The sequence below is a fragment of the Phocoena phocoena genome, chromosome 5 (genome assembly GCF_963924675.1).
Source record: "Phocoena phocoena chromosome 5, mPhoPho1.1, whole genome shotgun sequence".
Taxonomy (NCBI): Eukaryota; Metazoa; Chordata; class Mammalia; order Artiodactyla; family Phocoenidae; genus Phocoena; species Phocoena phocoena.
This window is the reverse complement of record NC_089223.1, coordinates 63,861,463-63,880,934: the sequence shown is the minus strand read 5'-3', so window position 1 is coordinate 63,880,934 and position 19,472 is coordinate 63,861,463. Positions and strand designations below refer to the sequence as shown.

At 35.1% G+C, this 19,472-nt stretch overlaps 1 protein-coding gene across 2 annotated transcripts in view; it reads left to right on the top strand.

Moving 5' to 3' along the window:
* The window catches only part of EXOC1 (exocyst complex component 1), a 57,802-nt gene that overhangs the window by 22,968 nt on the left and 15,362 nt on the right, over positions 1–19,472 (top strand). Inside the window, exons 9-11 of one of the 2 annotated variants that reach the window (XM_065877431.1) lie at positions 5,509–5,658; positions 10,415–10,520; positions 14,918–14,962. In XM_065877431.1, the coding sequence (XP_065733503.1) occupies positions 5,509–5,658; positions 10,415–10,520; positions 14,918–14,962 (301 nt within the window). The remainder of the gene's footprint in view (positions 1–5,508; positions 5,659–10,414; positions 10,521–14,917; positions 14,963–19,472) is intronic. The other variant, XM_065877432.1, reaches the window with a different exon arrangement.

The window sequence follows — 19,472 nt, the reverse complement described above, 5'->3', positions numbered from 1 at the left end:
GTTTATCTCTTTGTCAGTCACCAGATTTTTATTGCATGCCTGTTTTGTACTCACTGTCATCCATATATAAGAATAAGAAATGACTCCCACCCTCAAGATGCTTGTGAGGAGGTGTTAAAAGTAATGTACTTAAAGCTCTACAGCAGTGTGTGTACAGAGTACCTTGGAGACATTGAAGGTTCAGTTCCAGACCACCACAATAAAGTGAATATCTCAATAAAGCAAGTCACACAAATTTTTTTGTTTCCCAGTGCATGTAAAATTTATGTTTACACTATATTGTAGCCTATTAAGTGTACAATAGCATTATGTCTAACAAAATGTACACACCTTAATTTAAAAAATACTTTATTTCTAAAAATTGCTAACCATCATCTGAGCCTTCAATGAGTCATAATATTTTTGCTGGTGGGGGGTCTTTCCTCGATGTTGACGGCACTGAGGGATCAAGGTGGTGGTTGCTGAAGAGTGGGGTGGCTATGGCAATTTAAAAAAATAAGACAATGAAGTTTGCTATAATGATTGACTTTTCCATTCTCAAACAATTTCTCTGGGGCATGCAATGCTGGTGATAGCATTTTACCCACAGTAGAACTTCTTTCAAAACTGGAGTCAGTCCTCTCAAATCCTGCTGCTGTTTTATCAACTAAGTTTATGTAATAGCCTAAATCCTTTGTTGTCATTTCAGTAGTCTTCACAGCATCTTCACCAGGAGTAGATTCCATCTCACGAAACCACTTTCTTTGCTCAGCCATAAGAAGCAACTCCTCATCCGTTAAAATCCATTAAGTGAGATTATAGCAATTCAGTCACATCTTCAGGCTCCACTTCTAATTCTAGTTCTCTTGCTATTTCTACCACATCTGTAGTTACTTCCTCTACTGAAGTCTTGAACCCCTCAAAGTCATTCATGAGGGTTGGAATCAGCTTCTTCCAAAACTCCTGTTAATGTTGATATTTTGATCTCTTCTCATAAATCACGAATGTTCTTAATGGCATCTAGAGTGGTGAATCCTTTCCAACAGGTTTTCAGTGGTCTTTACCCAGGTCTGTCAGAGGAATCACTATATCCATGGCAGCTGTGGCCTTACAAAATGTTATTTCTTAAATAATAAGACTTAAGGGGCTTCCCTAGTGGTGCAGTGGTTGAGAGTCCGCCTGCTGATGCAGGGGACACGGGTTCGTGCCCCAGTCTGGGAAGATCCCACATGCCGCGGAGTGGCTGGGCCCGTGAGCCATGGCCGCTGAGCCTGCACGTCGGAGCCTGTGTTCCGCAACGAGAGAGGCCACAACAGTGAAGGCCCGCGTACCGCAAAAAGAAAAAAAATGTGACACAGAGACATGGAGTGAGTAAATGCTCTTAGAAAAATGGCGCCAGTACACTTGCTTGACACAGCGTTGCCATAAACCTTCAATTTGTAAAACATGCAATTTCTGCAAAGCGCAGTAAAAGCACAATAAAATGAGATACGCTTGTATATTAAATTGCTAATTGTATAGCCACATATACATAATATTCATATGTATAAGTGCTAAAGAGGTTTAATCAAAAGTGAGTTTACTGAGGATTTAAATAGTCAGATATGGCATCACAGATTAAGACAAGTCTTGAACAGAGTTCTTGCAATGCAATTTATAGCAAATGTATAGGTATAATATTATAACTACTGTACAGAAGAATCTGGTGGAAATAATCTAATGACCACAACATAACAGCGGTTTAAGAGCACTGATTTCTGGTCTTTTTAAAAATTCACACATCAATAAAATTAAATTTGGAGACTGACCAAGTCACCAATTTATTTTACCAAGTAAAAACCTTAAAAAAGAAATATCTCCATCTGCTTTCACTATCGTTTTATTTTTAAAATGACATTTGGTACTAAAAGAAAAGGAAGAACATAATTTCAGACTTTCTAAATTAATACATTTACCTTTATGAGAAACTGGCTTCCATCCTTTTCTTGTTTTCTTATTGCTGCGGGCCAGTGAGAACATCTTCATATTTGGGAATCACTGATTCAGAACACACTCTCTGTGATGCAACTTTCACAGTAATACGTCCACGTAGCTATATTTTAATGAAACTTGAAATGTGTTTTTAATATTCACTTCTTACTGTAATATAAGAGTAATATTTTTAACAACTGGCAGATTTTTGGGCTCTTTTAGATCTTTTTACATACTCAGATTCCATTGAAATGATAGACTCTTACCCATAACTTACACATTTACTAGGGATTCATGTATCTAGAAATATATTCATCTGGGGGAATCAGACCAGTTACACTAATTAGGATTCTGATATTGGAAGCAGGCAATCAAATTAAGGCTAATAAAATTGAGGAAATATTTGCAGAAGGGATATGTCATTGTAAAAAAATTTTTTGGTTTTTTGAAAGATTTGTCTTGAAAGGATAACTCTCTGCCCCTTTTCCCCCTTTGTTTCTACAGAGACCTCATGATTCTGTGCTCCACTTTTAGCAACATGATAAGACCAATTATGCACTGAGCTAAAAGTACAGCCAGGAAAAAACTGAAGTTGTGGGAGGTTTTGCTATATGCTTAAATTTGGAAATTTTTCTTTCAACATATATTTACAGAAACATCATATAGCAAAATAAAACCTGTGTAATAAACCAACAATATTCAGTTCATGCCACAAAAATTATTTCCTTAAGCACATTTCACAATCTTCTAAACATAGGTTGATGTGGTTAAAAACTTAGAAAGGACTGTGATTACTTAAGATCGGTTATCATGTTTGTTGAAACTTTGCTCATATTTTCTTTTTCCTTTAAGAAAATAAAAATACACATGCCATAACATAGAAGGAGTTCCCAAATCTTGAAAATTTGCTCAGTATTTAACATGAATGTGTCATTTCTGTTAGAAGGTCAGTAAAGCAAAGTGGTTAAGAGTATGGATGCTGGAGCCAAGTTTCCTGGATTCCAAATCCTGATTCTGCTGCCTGGGTGACCTTGGGCAAGTGAACCTCTTTGTGCCATCTTAGTTGCCCTATCAAATGAATGGGGGTAATAAAAATACCTACTTCGAAAAAAAAAAATACCTACTTCATAGGGTTGGTATGAGGATTAATGTGTTGTTATATGGTCAGCACTTAGAACAGTGCTTGGTTTTAGTAAAGTGTTCAAAATTAGCTAATTTTATTATAAATTCTAAGTATATGTATATATATTATATATACATTACATATTATATTAATATATATTATAATAATACATATTGTTATAGTATAATATATATTATATATACATACACACTAATGAAAATTTATAATTCACTAAGTTCCTAGAAAACATATTTGTTTTAGCTTAATTTGGAAAAAATCTAGTATATTATTTTAAAAGTATGTTAATAATAGGGTTTTGCTGTTTTTTAAATGAGGAGAAAAGTAGTCTGCAGAGTTATTATAAGGATTAGAATTTATATATATAAAGAACCTAGCATGGTATTGTTATTGTTACTAATTTACTTATTTATAATAAGAAACTTTAAACGATGTCTTAATTTTAAAAATATATAAAGAATAAAATTCTTAGCACATTTGAGTTCTAGATGTGATCGTTTTCTATTTTTTTTTTAATTTATTTTCTTTATTTTTTTTGGCCACGTCGGGTCTTAGTTGTGGCACGTGAGGTCTTTGTTGAGGCATACGGGCTCTTCATTGTGGCACGCAGGCTTCTCTGTAGTTGTGGCCTGTGGGTTTTCTCTCTCTAGTTATGGCTCACGGGCTCCAGCGCACATGGGCTCTGTAGTTGTGGCGTGCAGGCTCTGTAGTTTGTGGCACATGGGCTCTCTTGTTGAGGCGGACAAGCTCAGTAGTTGCGGCACACTGGCTTAGTTGCCCAGCGGCGTGTGGGATCTTAGTTTCCCTACCAGGGACTGAACCCCTGTCCCCTGCATTGGAAGGTGGATTCTTTACCACTGGACCACGGGGGAAGTCCCTCTATATTATTGATTGAACTAAACAATTTAAGTATTTGATTTTCCTGTTTCCTATAGGTATTTTGGAACCATTTTCTCTAAAATCTTTCTGTTAACACTAATAACATTTAATCTATTCTTAATAGTAATAGTTTGAAGGTAATGATGTTCTTTATATCAGTGAATTTTCAAATGATGGTGATCTTTAAAATGCTGTTGCAAAAGAAAGCTTTGAATAGTAATATATGTGAAAGATCTTTGTAAACTGTAAAATCCTCTATAAATGTTAACTCTTCCATTTTGCAGGAGAAGTGAAGGTTTTTAATTGAAGAGCTTTCCTGATATTAAATTAAATAATATAACTTAACATGTAATGGTCTGAGTACACAGTTGTAGAAGAACATAAACAATGATTTTGAGTCTTAAGTCATTGAGAAAAATTAATGAGGAAGATTGGGATAATGAAAAGATATCTAATATTGTTATTAATAAAGACAATGTTTGAAAAACATTTATAAGCTATAACAGTTTTGTCAAATGTTCTTTGCTTTTAGTCAGTGTAACTAGTTAAGACAATTTGGAGACCTTAGCAGACTTAAAACTATAATATCTACTTATGCTTAGTGTCTAATATCTGTGATTTAATGGAATCCCAGTCATCCTTCTGATGTGGCCATTAGAAAACATTTCTGTAATGTAATATTTGTATTGACCTTTGGCAATTTTTGAGTCTGGTTAAAATGATTTTGTTTGACATGTTTTTAAAAGAAAACAGAAGACTCAGATGACTAAGGTTCAGATTCTAGCTTTCCTCCTGTGTGACCTGTGCAAATCACTTAACTCTTTGAGTTTCAATTTGTTCTTCAATTTTTCTGTTGGATCAGATGATCTACTAGTTCCATATACTCTAAAACAAAAGTCAGAAAGCATTATCTGTCTCAGGCTGTTTGAAAACTTATTAATTTATATAAGTCATGTCAAGGATGAAAAACAAAATCATATATTTATTTGCTTAACAGATCATTGGGAAAATTAAAATTACATTATGATTAGGGGTTATCCTGGAAAGCCCAGGTTATAGTCATCTGTAGTCCTTCCTAGTTCCGAAATCCTATATCCTATATATTTTCATTTGTTGCTTTAAATATTGTAGACTCCAATGGAAATACCATAGATGTAGACAGTTTGTTTTGAATGACTTCCTTATTTGCTGTGTTTCTTAATACTGTTTGTATCATGATATTTATTTGCTTAGTAAATTGTAAAATGATATGGGACAGGCAAGCTTGATTAAAACATTCATTCTCAACTCCTTTAGAAGATAAAACAAATAGTTGATTTATCAGAGAACCACTCTTGTGTGTTTATGACTGTTAATGGTGGTGGTGTTCAGTTCACATACACAGGATGATAAAAGAAGCCAAGTAAGTACTCAGTTCTTATTTTTCTATGTGCTGTTGGTTTTGCTTGGCCATATTTGATCACTGTTTAGAATTTTTAGTTACAACAGTGTTTCTTTATACTGTCTATGATATTTATTTACTTACTTACTCATTCTAGGGCCATGATCAGAGTTCAACTCTTGCTCAGCACTCTGTTGAACTGACTTTACCTAATCATCATCCATTTCATAGAGACTTGCTCCGATATGCCAAGCTGATGGAGTGGCTAAAGAGTACCGATTATGGAAAATATGAGGGACTAACAAAGGTATGGATTTGATGCCAATTACTGAGTATAGAGCATAATCTTTTAGAATCAAGAGGCCATGTGTTCAGTTCCCCAGGTGACATTTGAAATACTATTGTATATTCTTGGCAAAGTAGGAAATAATTGAATTTCTAAGTGCTCATTAGCCAGGGAGAACATTTATTTTATTTACTTGGGTGGAGAAGAGCTAGATTTTGAACTTCCAATATAATGTAGTTTTAGGCCATACTGTAGCCTGAAGCATCATTCAGTTTAGTTAAATGCTATAATTATTTCCTGAATTTCTTTATATACAATATAGAAACTAGGGAGTATGAAGATGCTGTGAGACATTTGCCCTCTAAGAATCTATAATCTGTTCTTTTAAGCAAGTGCAGTGTGCCTCTTTATTAAGCAAACATTCCACTCTTCTAGGCACACAGAAACATGGTATTTCTATTCCTGGTTGTGGGACAACTGGGAAGAGCAATTATAATTAAAACAATCAGCAAAAAATTAAGTGCTAAACTGGAAATGAGTTTAAATATGTGGCAGTTTAGAGAAGGGAAATCCGTGAACGGAAGCCACGGGGGAAAACTTAATGGAAAACATTGGACTTGAATTGACTTTTAAGTAATGAGTGGAATTAAATTAGCCAGAAATAAGAGGAAGGGCATTCCAGGGATGAGGAGCAAGATGTGCAGACAAAAGTGGGAAAATATGCCCTTTTCCCAGGACTATAAGAAGGCAAGCCTGATTAAAGCGGAAATTCCGTATTCTGGAAGAGTGAGAAGTTAGGTTAAAGAATCTGAGCCTTGAGACCTAACAGCATTCTTCACACATGGGAAAAGCCTAGATGGGGGAAACTAATTTAGAACTTAATGTAATAACTGAAATGAAATGAAATCTTGAACCAGAAAGATGATAATAGGAATAGAGAATATAAACCGAAAGAGAGAAAATCCAAAGACAAGGGACGGACAGGATGATGCCAAACTTGCTAGACTTGGAGATTAGAAGAACAGTGGTATATACCACTGACTAAATATCAGCAAGTGGACAAGATAAGAGTCATTCATACATTCATTAAGCAAATGAATTGAGCACCTGTTATGTGCTAACACTGTGGTAAGCTCTAGAGATGCAGCGCTGAAGGAAGTAGGTGAACACTTGCCTGTTCAGAGTGCATATGCCGGTGGAGAAGGACTGACACAAAGGTCAGTTGTATAGCCTGTTGGAAGGTACTGCTGAGGACTCTAGAGAAAATAAAGCAGGGAATGCCAGGATGTCAGAAAGGTTTGCAGTTTCAAAAAGGATGGTCACAGAAGGTGTCATGAGAAGGCAACATTTGAGCACAGATTTTAAAAACAAGGAGGGGTGAGCAGCAGGAGTTCCTAGGGAAAGCTTTCCCAGCACAGTGCAAGTGCCCCAAGGCAAGAGCAGCCTGGAGCACTTGAGGAGCCCGAGGAGGCCAGTGTAGTTGGAGCACAGTGAGCCAGGTTCAGGATTAGAAGGGCAGGTGGGAGAGGTAAGGTGGGTGTGGCAGGGCAGATCTGGAAGAGACTGTGCACCATTGTAAGGATTTGGCTTTTACTTTGAGGGAGATGGGGGAGTGGTGTTGGTGGGCTTTGAGTAGTGGAATGACACGATCTGACTTAGATACATGGCCATCGTAGCAGGAACCCATGGGTTCAGTACTCTACTGTTGCGTGTTGTTTTGTTTTGTTTTGATTCAGCAGAGTTCTGATATGTAGATAGCTTAAAGAAAAATATTTGCATTACTGGAATCTTTGCCTTTTGAAGTTGTAAGAGGATTAATATTTTGGATAATTAAACATGGTTACATCTCCTTAAGAGTTTGGTGCCAACAAGTGCTTTGTCCCCTAGTGAGTATTCAAATGAGTAAAATACTCAGTAAGCTTTTTTGCCTAATTGTGTTCTCAGTGAGTATTATTGCCCTATCTTTATATATAATGTATTCATGAATGTAATTTAAAGTGAAGAAACATGACGATAGCCAATCTAGCACTGAATTATGGAATCATTTTCTGCTCACAGAATATTTTTAACTGACAATATTAATATGATTTTTTAAATGAAATTGACTTATTTCCTAGGAATATTACTTGATCCTGTGTTCTGAACTTTTGACAGACCATGTATTTTATGCCTCATAATCTAATTTGGTAGCTGAAGTGTTTTCCTAAACAGGATTTTATTAAAAAGAAAGAAGGAAGAAAGGAATGAAAGAAGGAAACAGACTAAACCAGTGTTTCTTTAGTAAGAAATAATTAAATCCAGGTACTATTTGCACTTGGTTGGGTGTACACAGCTCACACTTTCTGGCAGGACCAGGAAATACCTGTTTTAAATTCTTGAGGGATAAGAATCACTAGACCCTGCCCCAACTCTACTTATGGCTGAATCTAAACAAAGCCCTGATTTTTGGTATACATAATTAGAACTTAAGGAAAATAGAGGTGCCTTGGTCATGTAATGAGCTCTGCTGTCAGAGTCCTTCCTCGCCAATGGTGGCTCTGGGTTATGCATGTAGGGCAATTCATAATGGAGATGGTCCATCCATGCTTAGGTAGGAAATGAGCTTTCCTCTCCTAATTAGCCCCCTGAGGTTGGCAGTCAGTCTTGAAGATTGCTCAGACATCTTCTCTTAACCTGAGTTTTACATTTGTGGAATTTTCTTTTTGTGTAAAGAGAAAGTAAAACACGGAGTTATCTGTAAGGCTCTACAGTCAGCACAAAATAAAGTTGAAAACACTACCTGAAATAACAGTATTTATACTCATAATAGTTAAATTTTAAGCAAGGTGCTGTATACAAGGTGCTAAGAAGAATACGTACTCACAGTGAGAGATATCTGTCAGAATTTGGTAAATGAATGAACTGAGAGTCACACTGTCTGTGGCCTTTCCCACCAGTGAATTCTGTTGAGGACCTGGGGGAAGCTATTCAGTCATTTGAATTGCATTGAAAACGAAGATGATTTTCAGTAGTCTGCTCAAATCACTGTTTTCAAAATACCAAAATAGCTGTTTTGAAACTGTTTAAATTGCTTGGGTCATAATTTGCTCTTTAAACAATTGGGGTATTGGAATGCAGTCTGTAATATTGAGTGATTTGAGTAGAAACCACTAATGAAGATTTTATGAATTGTAAGAAGCCAATTTCCCATTTGTCAGTCCTTTACAATTATTTGCAGTGATCAATATTTTTATGAGAATTTAAACTTGAAAAAATGAGATGCTGAAAATGTGAAACAGCCCAATGAAATAGGAATAATTTTACGGTATATTTTAATTTATATTTCCGTTTAAAGTTACACAAAGACCACAGGAAAGAATTTCCTGTTTGACTAATTTTCTTACAGAGACTGTGAGAATGTATATGGCCTACAGATAGACAAAAGCAGGATCTATATTATGTTTTATCCAAAAATTGTTTTATAAGGATATATCTATAAAATATCTAAAAAAATCAGTGGTGGACTATGAATCAGTATACAAATATTTAAATAATGTATACTTTTGAAAGGTGCATCTGATGTTTAAAGCAAAGTAAACCTGCTCTAAAACTGGGTATGTTAATTTGAAATAATAAAGGAAGTTGAAGCGTAGATTCCATAATAAATTTAAAAGAATAGCTAGGTACAACAGTTTTTCTGCTGTAGATTTATTTAAATTTAGTGAAACTCTACATATGGCATTTAACTTAGGACTTGGAAAAATACATGGTCTCCCACTGTTGAAGAATCTTTCGTAAGGGTATAAGATGTTTTTATGTGATGATAAGCAAATATGGTGAAGAAATGAGTTTTCATGTTAAATAATAATTTTTTTATTTGAACTAGAATAAATTAAATTTGCTTTTTAAAAAATAAATTATTTAATTATGAAAACTGTAAGATGTATTAATTAAATTCTTGTTGAAAGTAACCTATTTGGGGGTAATGTAATACCCCATGCTGGCAAGGTATGGTAAAACTCAGTGTACTCCTTCATTGCCATTGACACTGTCTATTGGTATAATTGTTTTTAAAGCAACATGGCAGTATGGAGGAAGAGTTATAAAGATTCCCTTATTCTTTGGCACTGTAATTCCACCCTTAGGAAATGATTCCAAGGAAACAATTCATTAGAGATGAAAAGCTTATTGTAACATTGTCTATCATAGCAAAACATTGAAACCACTTAAGTGACCTGTGTTAGGAGATTGGTTTACTAAATTGTGGCACATCAACAAAGCGTAATACTGTGCAGTCATTAGAGTGTGAGACTGGAGAAACATAATTGCTGTAACCCAAATACCCTATACAGTATGATTGCAATTATATTTAAAGTATGTGAAAGGTAATACGTAAAAATGAAAATGTAAGTGTGGTTATGTTCAACTTCATATTTTTGTAAATTCTTAATGTTATGTGTTTAACTTTTTTAAAGGACAGAAAATAGCCTTCTTTTTATATCCTATGAAATGCATCAAAATTTTAAGAGCACATGTAGAGAAAAAAACGTAGGGACACCAAGTGGGGAAAGCCGGGATGCGGTGGGGGGTTGATGAATTGGGAGATCAGGATTGACATATATACACTAATATGTATTACTAAGAACTTGGTGTATTAAAAAAAATAAAATAAAATTCAAAAAAAAATTTTAAGACCACAAAATTCAGAATAAGCACAAAGGACTTGGTGGAGGGGGGTGGAAAATGGAAATTGTTATGTTTGTTTTATTAATAAGTACGTCTTACTTTTCTTTTTAAGAATTACATGGATTATTTATCACGACTCTATGAGAGAGAAATTAAAGATTTCTTTGAAGTTGCAAAGATCAAGATGACTGGCACAACTAAAGAAAGCAAGAAGTTTGGTAAGCTTAGGCACCTCAGTCCCTTGTTTTCTATTCTATTAAAAATGGTTTTATTTTTATTTATGACAAATAATTCTGAGACTTTTTAGGCAAGGTGGAAGGAGATACAGTAGAATTAATGAAAGAGTAAATCTAATGCATTGGTTTAATTTATAGGTATTTCATAGAAAAAATATTTATGTCTGTAAATACGTTTTTTTACTAATTAAAATTCTGCAGTATGTGAATCTGACAGCAATTGTGTATTCATGCTATGTTTAAAAGTACAATTAGCCTCATATCCGCAGCTGTGCAACCCATAGATATGGAGGACCACCTATGGGACTTGAGCATCCATGGATTTTGATATCCACGACGGGTGCTGGAACCAATCCTGCACAGTAACCAAGGGATAACTGTGTATATTCATAGGAGAAGCAGTTGACCAGAAAACGAAGTGCAGTCTGGTAGAGAAAAGAACTAAACTAAGAGACACATATTGAAAGTTCAGTTTCTGATTTCCTAAAAGACCTTTCATAACAGTTGGAGGCAAGTCTGTGATCTCTTAAGTCATTGCTCTCCACAGGGAAGTGAAAGTGATTCCTGGCTTCTTACTTCTCACTGGCTATTTTGAATCAAAAAGAAGGTTTTAAGTGTTTTCTCCCCTGCCAAGGGGCTATAAAAATGTCACCAAAATTTCTCCTGTAATTATACCTTATTTTTCCAAAGAGATATTTTTGAAACAAGTTGGTTTTTGTTGCTTCTAAATATGTTAAAACAATCAAAAATATGATTTAAAAGGATAACCAGTGAAAGTATCAAGTTGCGAGGAAGTGATTTGCCGAGGCCACATTCTGCTCTTGCATGTACCCATCTCTGGACTTCCTTTTGGATGGAGTTCTGTGCCTACTCAAGTCAAAACCTGGCCTTAAATGGCTACAGTGTGTACTCAGTGTGTCTGCATAGCTCCCCTTTAGAACCATGAGTTTAGCATTTGCTTGTTGAAAGGAGCCTATGCCCTAAGCAACTTCCGTAATCAGGAGATAGGATTGAAATTGATAGCTCATCTTTCCATTCTTTTCTTTAGGACAAAGAAGACTATCTTTAGTGGGTAATTATTTCGTGTGAATCACACTGATTTGTGGTGGGTTTTTTTTGCGGTATGCGGGCCTCTCACTGTTGTGGCCTCTCCCGTTGTGGAGCACAGGCTCTGGATGCGCAGGCTCAGCGGCCATGGCTCACAGGCCTAGCCACTCCACGGCATGTGGGATCTTCCCGGACCGGGGAACGAACCCATGTCCCCTGCATCGGCAGGTGGACTCTCAACCACTGCGCCACCAGGGAAGCCCTGTGGTTGTTTTTTAAATCCAACACTAATATATTGATGATACTAGTCCAGATTCTTTAAATGGTTTGAATCTGTGTACAAATGCATTAATTACACTTGGTAAAGACACTGATAAGAATCTTGGGACAATAGGCTTTTGGAAACAGAAATGCTAACTCATCCTAAAGGTTAATTGTTCTTAAAAAGCAGTGTGTTTATATCCTTGTTAATGTTTCACCATGGGTATGTTATACTTTTTTTTTTAGTAAATGACATATTAATACAGTTACATGTTTAATGTTTTCATTTAGTATATTTGTCACCACTTGTTAGTGAACCATTTTATTTTGAGAGAACTCTTCTACAGTGAAAACTGAAGTAAAAGAGAAATCTTTCTAAAATTATCTCCTCAGGAGGTCATTAATGCCGATATCATAATAGTTTATCAAGCCTAAGATTCTCATTGAGATAAATGACATAATAGAAATCTAATTTAAATCAAGTACAGTAGTATCTTAATGGTATCATTGCATTAACCTGAAACATTACGTTTTTACTTTTCTTACCCCTTGAGAAGTTCTTTAATTATCTTGTTAAAAATTTTTTTAAATTAACCTAATACAAGATACAGAAGATACTTTTATAGTTTTAAAACAGCATTAAAATTATATCTCTTCTATGTATTAAATAATAAAGAATAGGAGAGTAATTTGTAACAGTTGATGTAATCAAAAAATTATAGTTTCTTTTACTTTGATATTATCAGTTACAAGAGAAGAAAAACTAAATAATAAACAATTCAGAAGATAAAAACGGTTTTGTTCATCTTTGAAGATCTAACTTGTTAGTCAACATTTAAAAATAAATTCCCAGTTAAATATAAATGGCTTAAGAAGTTCTTAAATAGGTAGAATGTAAACTTTCTAAAGGTATCTTTTCAGTGATATAAATTATGTTTAAATTAGTTTTTAGTAGTAATTATAATTAAAAGGAACATCTAAAACTTTGGGAAGATAACTTTTCAATGAATTAAAATTAAGTAATTATGAGTAAAATTTTAATTTGTTTTGTTTTTGACTTGCTGTGAAAATGCTGGGTCACAGATACTAATAAGAGTAGGAAGTCAGATTGAATGTGTTTTACAAAAGGAAATTGTAGTCAGTATAGTCATGGAGATTCAGGGGAATTCTCTCTTTTTCAATCACTCTTGACTCAAGTCTTTAACATCTACTTAGTTCAAATAATTTAAAATAATGTTAAAATGCCAGTAAAGTACTTTTTCTTTGTGATAAGGACTTTTTGTAGGTCTGCATTTTTTGATCTGTAGGTTTACTTTGATTTCCTCAAAGGTGAATTTTCCCCCCAAGATTGATACTTTGGTGTTTTGTTTTCCCTTTGTATTCTACAGATGTACTTAATGAAAAGTCAGGAAAACGAAATTTAGTAATTATTTTTTAATTTGCTTGTTTTTTTCTTTCTGCAGCTGAAATAGACACAGATACATACATTATTTAAGCCCATTAACATATACATTTACATAATTACTTCCTCATATTTATAATGCAAAATTTTAAATTGATATGCCTGAAACATTTTTTCATTGTTTCTCCACTAAATTAAGAAATCTTGTTGATTCCAAAGGGAGTCTTGAATGAAAGACTGAATTTAGTCCTGACTGGAAGATTCATTCAATAAATGTTTATTAATTACCTGTTATGTAATAAGCACTGCTAGGTACTGAGAATCCAGCAATGAGCAAAGACCCTACCCTCTTGAAGCTTATAGTCTAGCAGGAATTATTTAAAGATATTTAAAAGTTTACCAGCATATTGTTGCTTTTTGGTGATAATATACAGTTTTTATGAGCCCCAAATGGGGCACTACTAGTAACTCTGTATTCTTTATTGACTACTAAAATATGTATGTGTGTGTGGATATATTAAGCATTAGGCTTTGCTCTGGAATTGGTGAACTTAGTAGAGTGACAACTTAAGACCACCAGAAGGTACTATTCAGGACGGCCAACTAGTAGCTCCAGCACATCCCTCCTTGCTTGCCACTTTAATGTCCAGCCTTATTGTTTCATATTCCCTTGAGCTTCGGGTAGCCAAGGCTGGGAACATTCACATGTCTCTGGTGTGGCAAGTTAGTAGTTCATACTTGGGATTTTGCCTTGAAGTTTGGCAGGAATAGTGACAGTTGACACATTGTTTTCTATTTTTTAAATATTTCTAGATTAGAGTTATATTCTTTAATTTTCTGTTTCATTCTGTAATTTCTTTCTTTGCCTTTCAAATTAATTTCTAATTTGGGTTTAGAATGTTTCACAAGATGATCTCTACAATTGATGTAATAAATATTAGAGAGAGATTTTAGTTAAAAGAAATGCCAGATGACCCTAAAAGAGCTCCAGTTCCTCCATTAAACCTGTTCCCTCAGCTTTACCCTTCCATCTACCCATCTCCTAATAATTAGTATTTTTATACATACCTTTCATTCTAGGTGTTCACAAAGCCAGTTTAAGTTTCTTAGTAGTTCAGGTTGTTATTCTAAAATGGTTTTAAAGCCCCACTCGTATAATGTTCTGTCAGATGGAGTATACAATTATTTAGTACAGTGGAGATTCCTTTCAGGAGCTTTCAGTGAATACAAGAGGGTTAATGCACTTAAAGTCTAAATCTACAACTTCATTCTGATAAATTTTCACTGTATTAAATTATTTACTTGAACTCTGTTTTCTTCAGAAAACAATACTTGCAAATATAGTCTTTAAATTTAAGTACATCAGCTCAATAAACTTAAAAAAAATCCTTTAAAAGTGTGGGGGAGGCTTACAGATGTAGATATTGTTACCTGAATATTTGCATAAAACAGTACATTAAAAGACTAGTAAAGTATTTTCTCTCATATAATTTTTCAAACAATAGCTGACCAACTAAACATACGTTGCATCTCTCGTTACTTGATGCTCATGGTTCTTTGCATGTGTCTTTAAAACTAGAGCTTTAACTTCCTCTTGTGCATGGTTTGTGCAAATTGCAGTTTATTAACTTGTCTTTGTCTTTGATGCTTGCAACCTAATCCATCACAGCTACACTGCCTCGAAAAGAAAGTGCTGTCAAACAGGAAACAGAGAGTGAGTATGCTTAGTGTATTAGTAGGTATTCTCAATGCATGTTTGTTTGTCTAGAAATTAGTTATTTTTCTTGAAAAAAGTTACACCAAAAATACTGATTTCTCTGAGTTGTCAGGTATTGGTGAAAGAAAAACAACATAATGGTAGTGGTATGACTACATCCAAGAAATACATAATATAATCAAAAATATTTGGTGGGTAGTCAGAAATTTATAAAAGTCTTAACCATTATAGTTTTGTTTTCAGGCTGTGTTTAGAAACTATAAAAATTCTTGTAGGTATGGTCAGATTTTGCATAATGAAACCAAAGTTTATCTCTAATTGTCCTTATACCTTTTTATCACTTAATATATCATTTGTCCCTCCTGACCATAAGTAGATAATGCAGGTTAGCTGAGAAATATTCAAGAAGAATAAAATGTTTTTATTGTTTAAATTTAATTACAGTAAAAACATCGCATTTTCTTATAAATGGAATCTTTTAATTCTTTTATGTATGTAGGATATTGTCCAGACACATTGTTATCATTTTTCCCCATGGCTACGATAGATATCTTTCTTTATACCTAAACTCACATGTCCCATATTAATATAGTTAACGGTGGAGGAAACCTGCACAAGCCTCTTAGATAGCCTCATCCACCAGAGGAGAGACAGCAGAAGCAAGAAGAACTACAGTCCTGCAGCCTGTGAAACAAAAACCACATTCACAGAAAGATAGACAAGATGAAAAGGCAGAGAGCTATGTACCAGATAAAGGAACAAGATAAAAGCCCAGAAAAACAACCAAATGAAGTGGAGAGAGGAAACCTTCCAGAAAAAGAATTCAGAATAATGATAGTGAAGATAAACCAGGACCTCGGACAAAGAATGGAGGCAAAGATCTAGAAGATGCAAGAAATGTTTAACAAAGATGTAGAAGAATTAAAGAACAAACAAACAGAGATGAACAATACAATAAGTGAAATGAAAACTACACTAGAAGGAATCAATAGCAGAATAACTGAGGCAGAAGAACGGATAAGTGACCTGGAAGACAGAATGGTGGAATTCACTGCTGCAGAACAGAATAAAGAAAAAAAAATGAAAAGAAATGAAGACAGCCTAAGAGACCTCTGGGACAACATTAAACACAACATTCGCATTACAGGGGTCCCAGAAGGAGAAGAGAGAGAGAAAGGACCCGAGAAAATATTTGAAGAGATTATAGTCGAAAACTTCCCTAACGTGGGAAAGGAAATAACCACCCAAGTCCAGGAACTACAGCAAGTCCCACATAGGATAAACCGAAGGAGAAACACGCCAAGACACATAGTACTCAAATTGGCAAAAATTAAAGACAGAGAAATTATTGAAAGCAGCAAGGGAAAAACGACAAATAACATACAAGGGAACTCCCATAAGGTTAACAGCTGATTTCCCAGCAGAAACTCTACAAGCCAGAAGGGAGTGGCATGATATACTTAAAGTGATGAAAGGGAAGAACGTGCAACCAAGATTACTCTACCCGGCAAGGATCTCATTCAGATTCGATGGAGAAATCAAAAGCTTTACAGACACACAAAAGCTAAGAGAATTCAGCACCACCAAACCAGCTATATAGCAAATGCTAAAAGAACTTCTCTAGGTGGGAAACACAAGAGAAGAAAAGAACCTACAAAAACAAACCCAAAACAATTTTTAAAATGGTCATAGGAACATACATATCGATAATTACCTTAAACGTGAATGGATTAAATGCTCCAACCAAAAGACACAGGCTTGCTGAATGGATACAAAAACAAGACCCATATATATACTGTCTACAAGAGACCCACTTCAGTCCTAGGGACACAGACAGACTGAAAGTGAGGGGATGGAAAAGGATATTCCATGCAAATGGAAATCAAAAGAAAGCTGGAGTAGCAATACTCATATATGATAAAACAGACTTTAAAGAATGTTACAAGAGACAAGGAAGGACACTACACAATGATCAAGGGATCAATCCAAGAAGATGATGCAACAATTATTAATATATATGCACCCAACGTAGGAGCACCTCAATATATAAGGCAACTACGAACAGCTGTAAAAGAGGAAATTGACAGTAGCACAATAATAGTGGGGGACTTTAGCACCTCACTTACACCAATGGACAGATCATCCAAAATGAAAATAAATAAGGAAACAAAAGCTTTAAATGACACAGTAGACCAGATAGATTTAATTGATTTTTATAGGACATTCCATCCAAAAACAGCAGATTACACTTTCTTCTCAAGTGCGTATGGAACGTTCTCCGGGATAGATCACATCTTGGGTCACAAATCAAGCCTCAGTAAATTTAAGAAAATTGAAATCATATGAAGCATCTTTTCTGAGCACAACGCTATGAGATTAGAAATGAATTACAGAGGAAGAAACGTGAAAAACACGTGGAGGCTAAACACTAAGTTACTAAATAACCAAGAGATCACTGAAGAAATCAGAGAGGAAATCAAAAAATACCTAGACACAAATGACAATGAAAACACGACGATTCAAAACAATGGGATGCAGCAAAAGCAGTTCTAAGAGGGAAGTTTATAGCTATACAGGCATACCTCAAGAAACAAGAAAAACCTCAAATAAACAATGTAACCTTAAACCTAAAGGAACTAGAGAAAGAACAGCAAACAAAACCCAAACTTAGCAGACGGAAGGAAATCATAAAGATCAGAGCAGAAATAAATGAAATAGAAACAAAACAATAGCAAAGATCAATAAAACTAAAAGCTGGTTCTTTGAGAAGATAAACAAAATAGATAAACCATTAGCCAGACTCATCAAGAAAAAGAGGGAGAGGATTCAAATCAATAAAATTAGAAATGAAAACAGAGAAGTTACAACAGACACCGCAGAAATACAAAGCATCCTTAGAGACTACTACCAGCAACTCTATGCCAATAAACTGGACAACCTGGAAGAAATGGACAAATTCTTAGAAAGGTATAACCTTCCAAGACTGAACCAGGAAGAAACAGAAAATATGAACAGATCAACAAGTAATGGAATTGAAACTGTGATTAAATATCTACCAACAAACAAAAGTCCAGGACCAGATGGCTTCACAGGTTAATTCTATCAAACATTTAGAGAAGAGCTAACACCCATCCTTCTCAAACTCTTCCACAAAATTGCAGAGGAAGGAGCACTCCCAAACTCATTCTGTGAGGCCACCATCACCCTGATACCAAAACCAGACAAAGATACTACAAAAAAAGAAAATTACAGACCAGTATCACTGATGAATATAGATGCAAAAATCCTCAACAAAATACTAGCAGACAGAATCCAGCAACACATTAAAAGGATCGTATAGGGCTTTCCTGGTGGCGCAGTGGTTGAGAGTCCGCCTGCCGATGCAGGGGACACGAGTTCGTGCCCGTTCTGGGAAGATCCCACATGCCGCGGAGCACCTGGGCCTGTGAGCCATGGCTGCTGAGCCTGCGCGTCCGGAGCCTGTGCTCCACAACGGGAGAGGCCACAGCAATGAAAGGCCCGCATACCACAAAAAAAAAAAAAAAAAAAAAAGGATCATAAACCATGATCAAGTGGGATTTATTCCAGGGATGCAAGGATTCTTCAATATATGCAAATCAATCAATGTGATACACCATGTTAACAAATTGAAGAATAAAAACCATATGATCATGTCAATAGATGCAGAAAAAGCTTTTGACAAAATTCAACACCCATTTATGATAAAAACTCTCCACACAATGGGCATAGAGGGAACCTACCTCAACGTAATAAAGGCCATATACACCAGACCCACAGCAAACATCATTCTCAATGGTGAAAAACTGAAAGCATTTCCTCTAAGATCAGGAAAATACAAGGATGTCCACTCTCACCACTATTATTTAACATAGTTTTGGAAGTCCTAGCCATGGCAATCAGAGAAGAAAAAGAAATAAAAGGAATACAAATTGGAAAAGAAGAAGTAAAACTGTCACTGTTTGCAGATGACATGATACTATACATAGAGAATCCTAAACATGCCCCCAGAAAACTACCAGAGCTAATCAATGAATTTGGTAAAGTTTCAGGATACAAAATTAATGCACAGAAATCTCTTGCATTCCTATACACTAATGATGAAAAATCTGAAAGAGAAATTAAGGAAACACTTCCGTTTACCGTTGCAACAAAATAATAAAATACCTAGGAATAAACCTTCCTAGGGAGGCAAAAGACCTGTATGCAGATAACTGTAAGACACTGATAAAAGAAATTAAGGATGATGCCGACAGATGGAGAGATTTACCATTTTCTTGGATTGGAAGTATCAATATTGTGAAAATGACTGTACTACCCAAAGCAATCTACAGATTCAGTGCAATCCCTGTCAAATTATCAATGGCACTTTTAACGGAACTAGAACAAAAAATCTTAAAGTTTGTATGGAGACACAAAAGACCCCTAATAGCCAAAGCAGTCTTGAGGAAAAAAACCAGAGCTGGAGGAGTCAGACTCTTGACTTCAG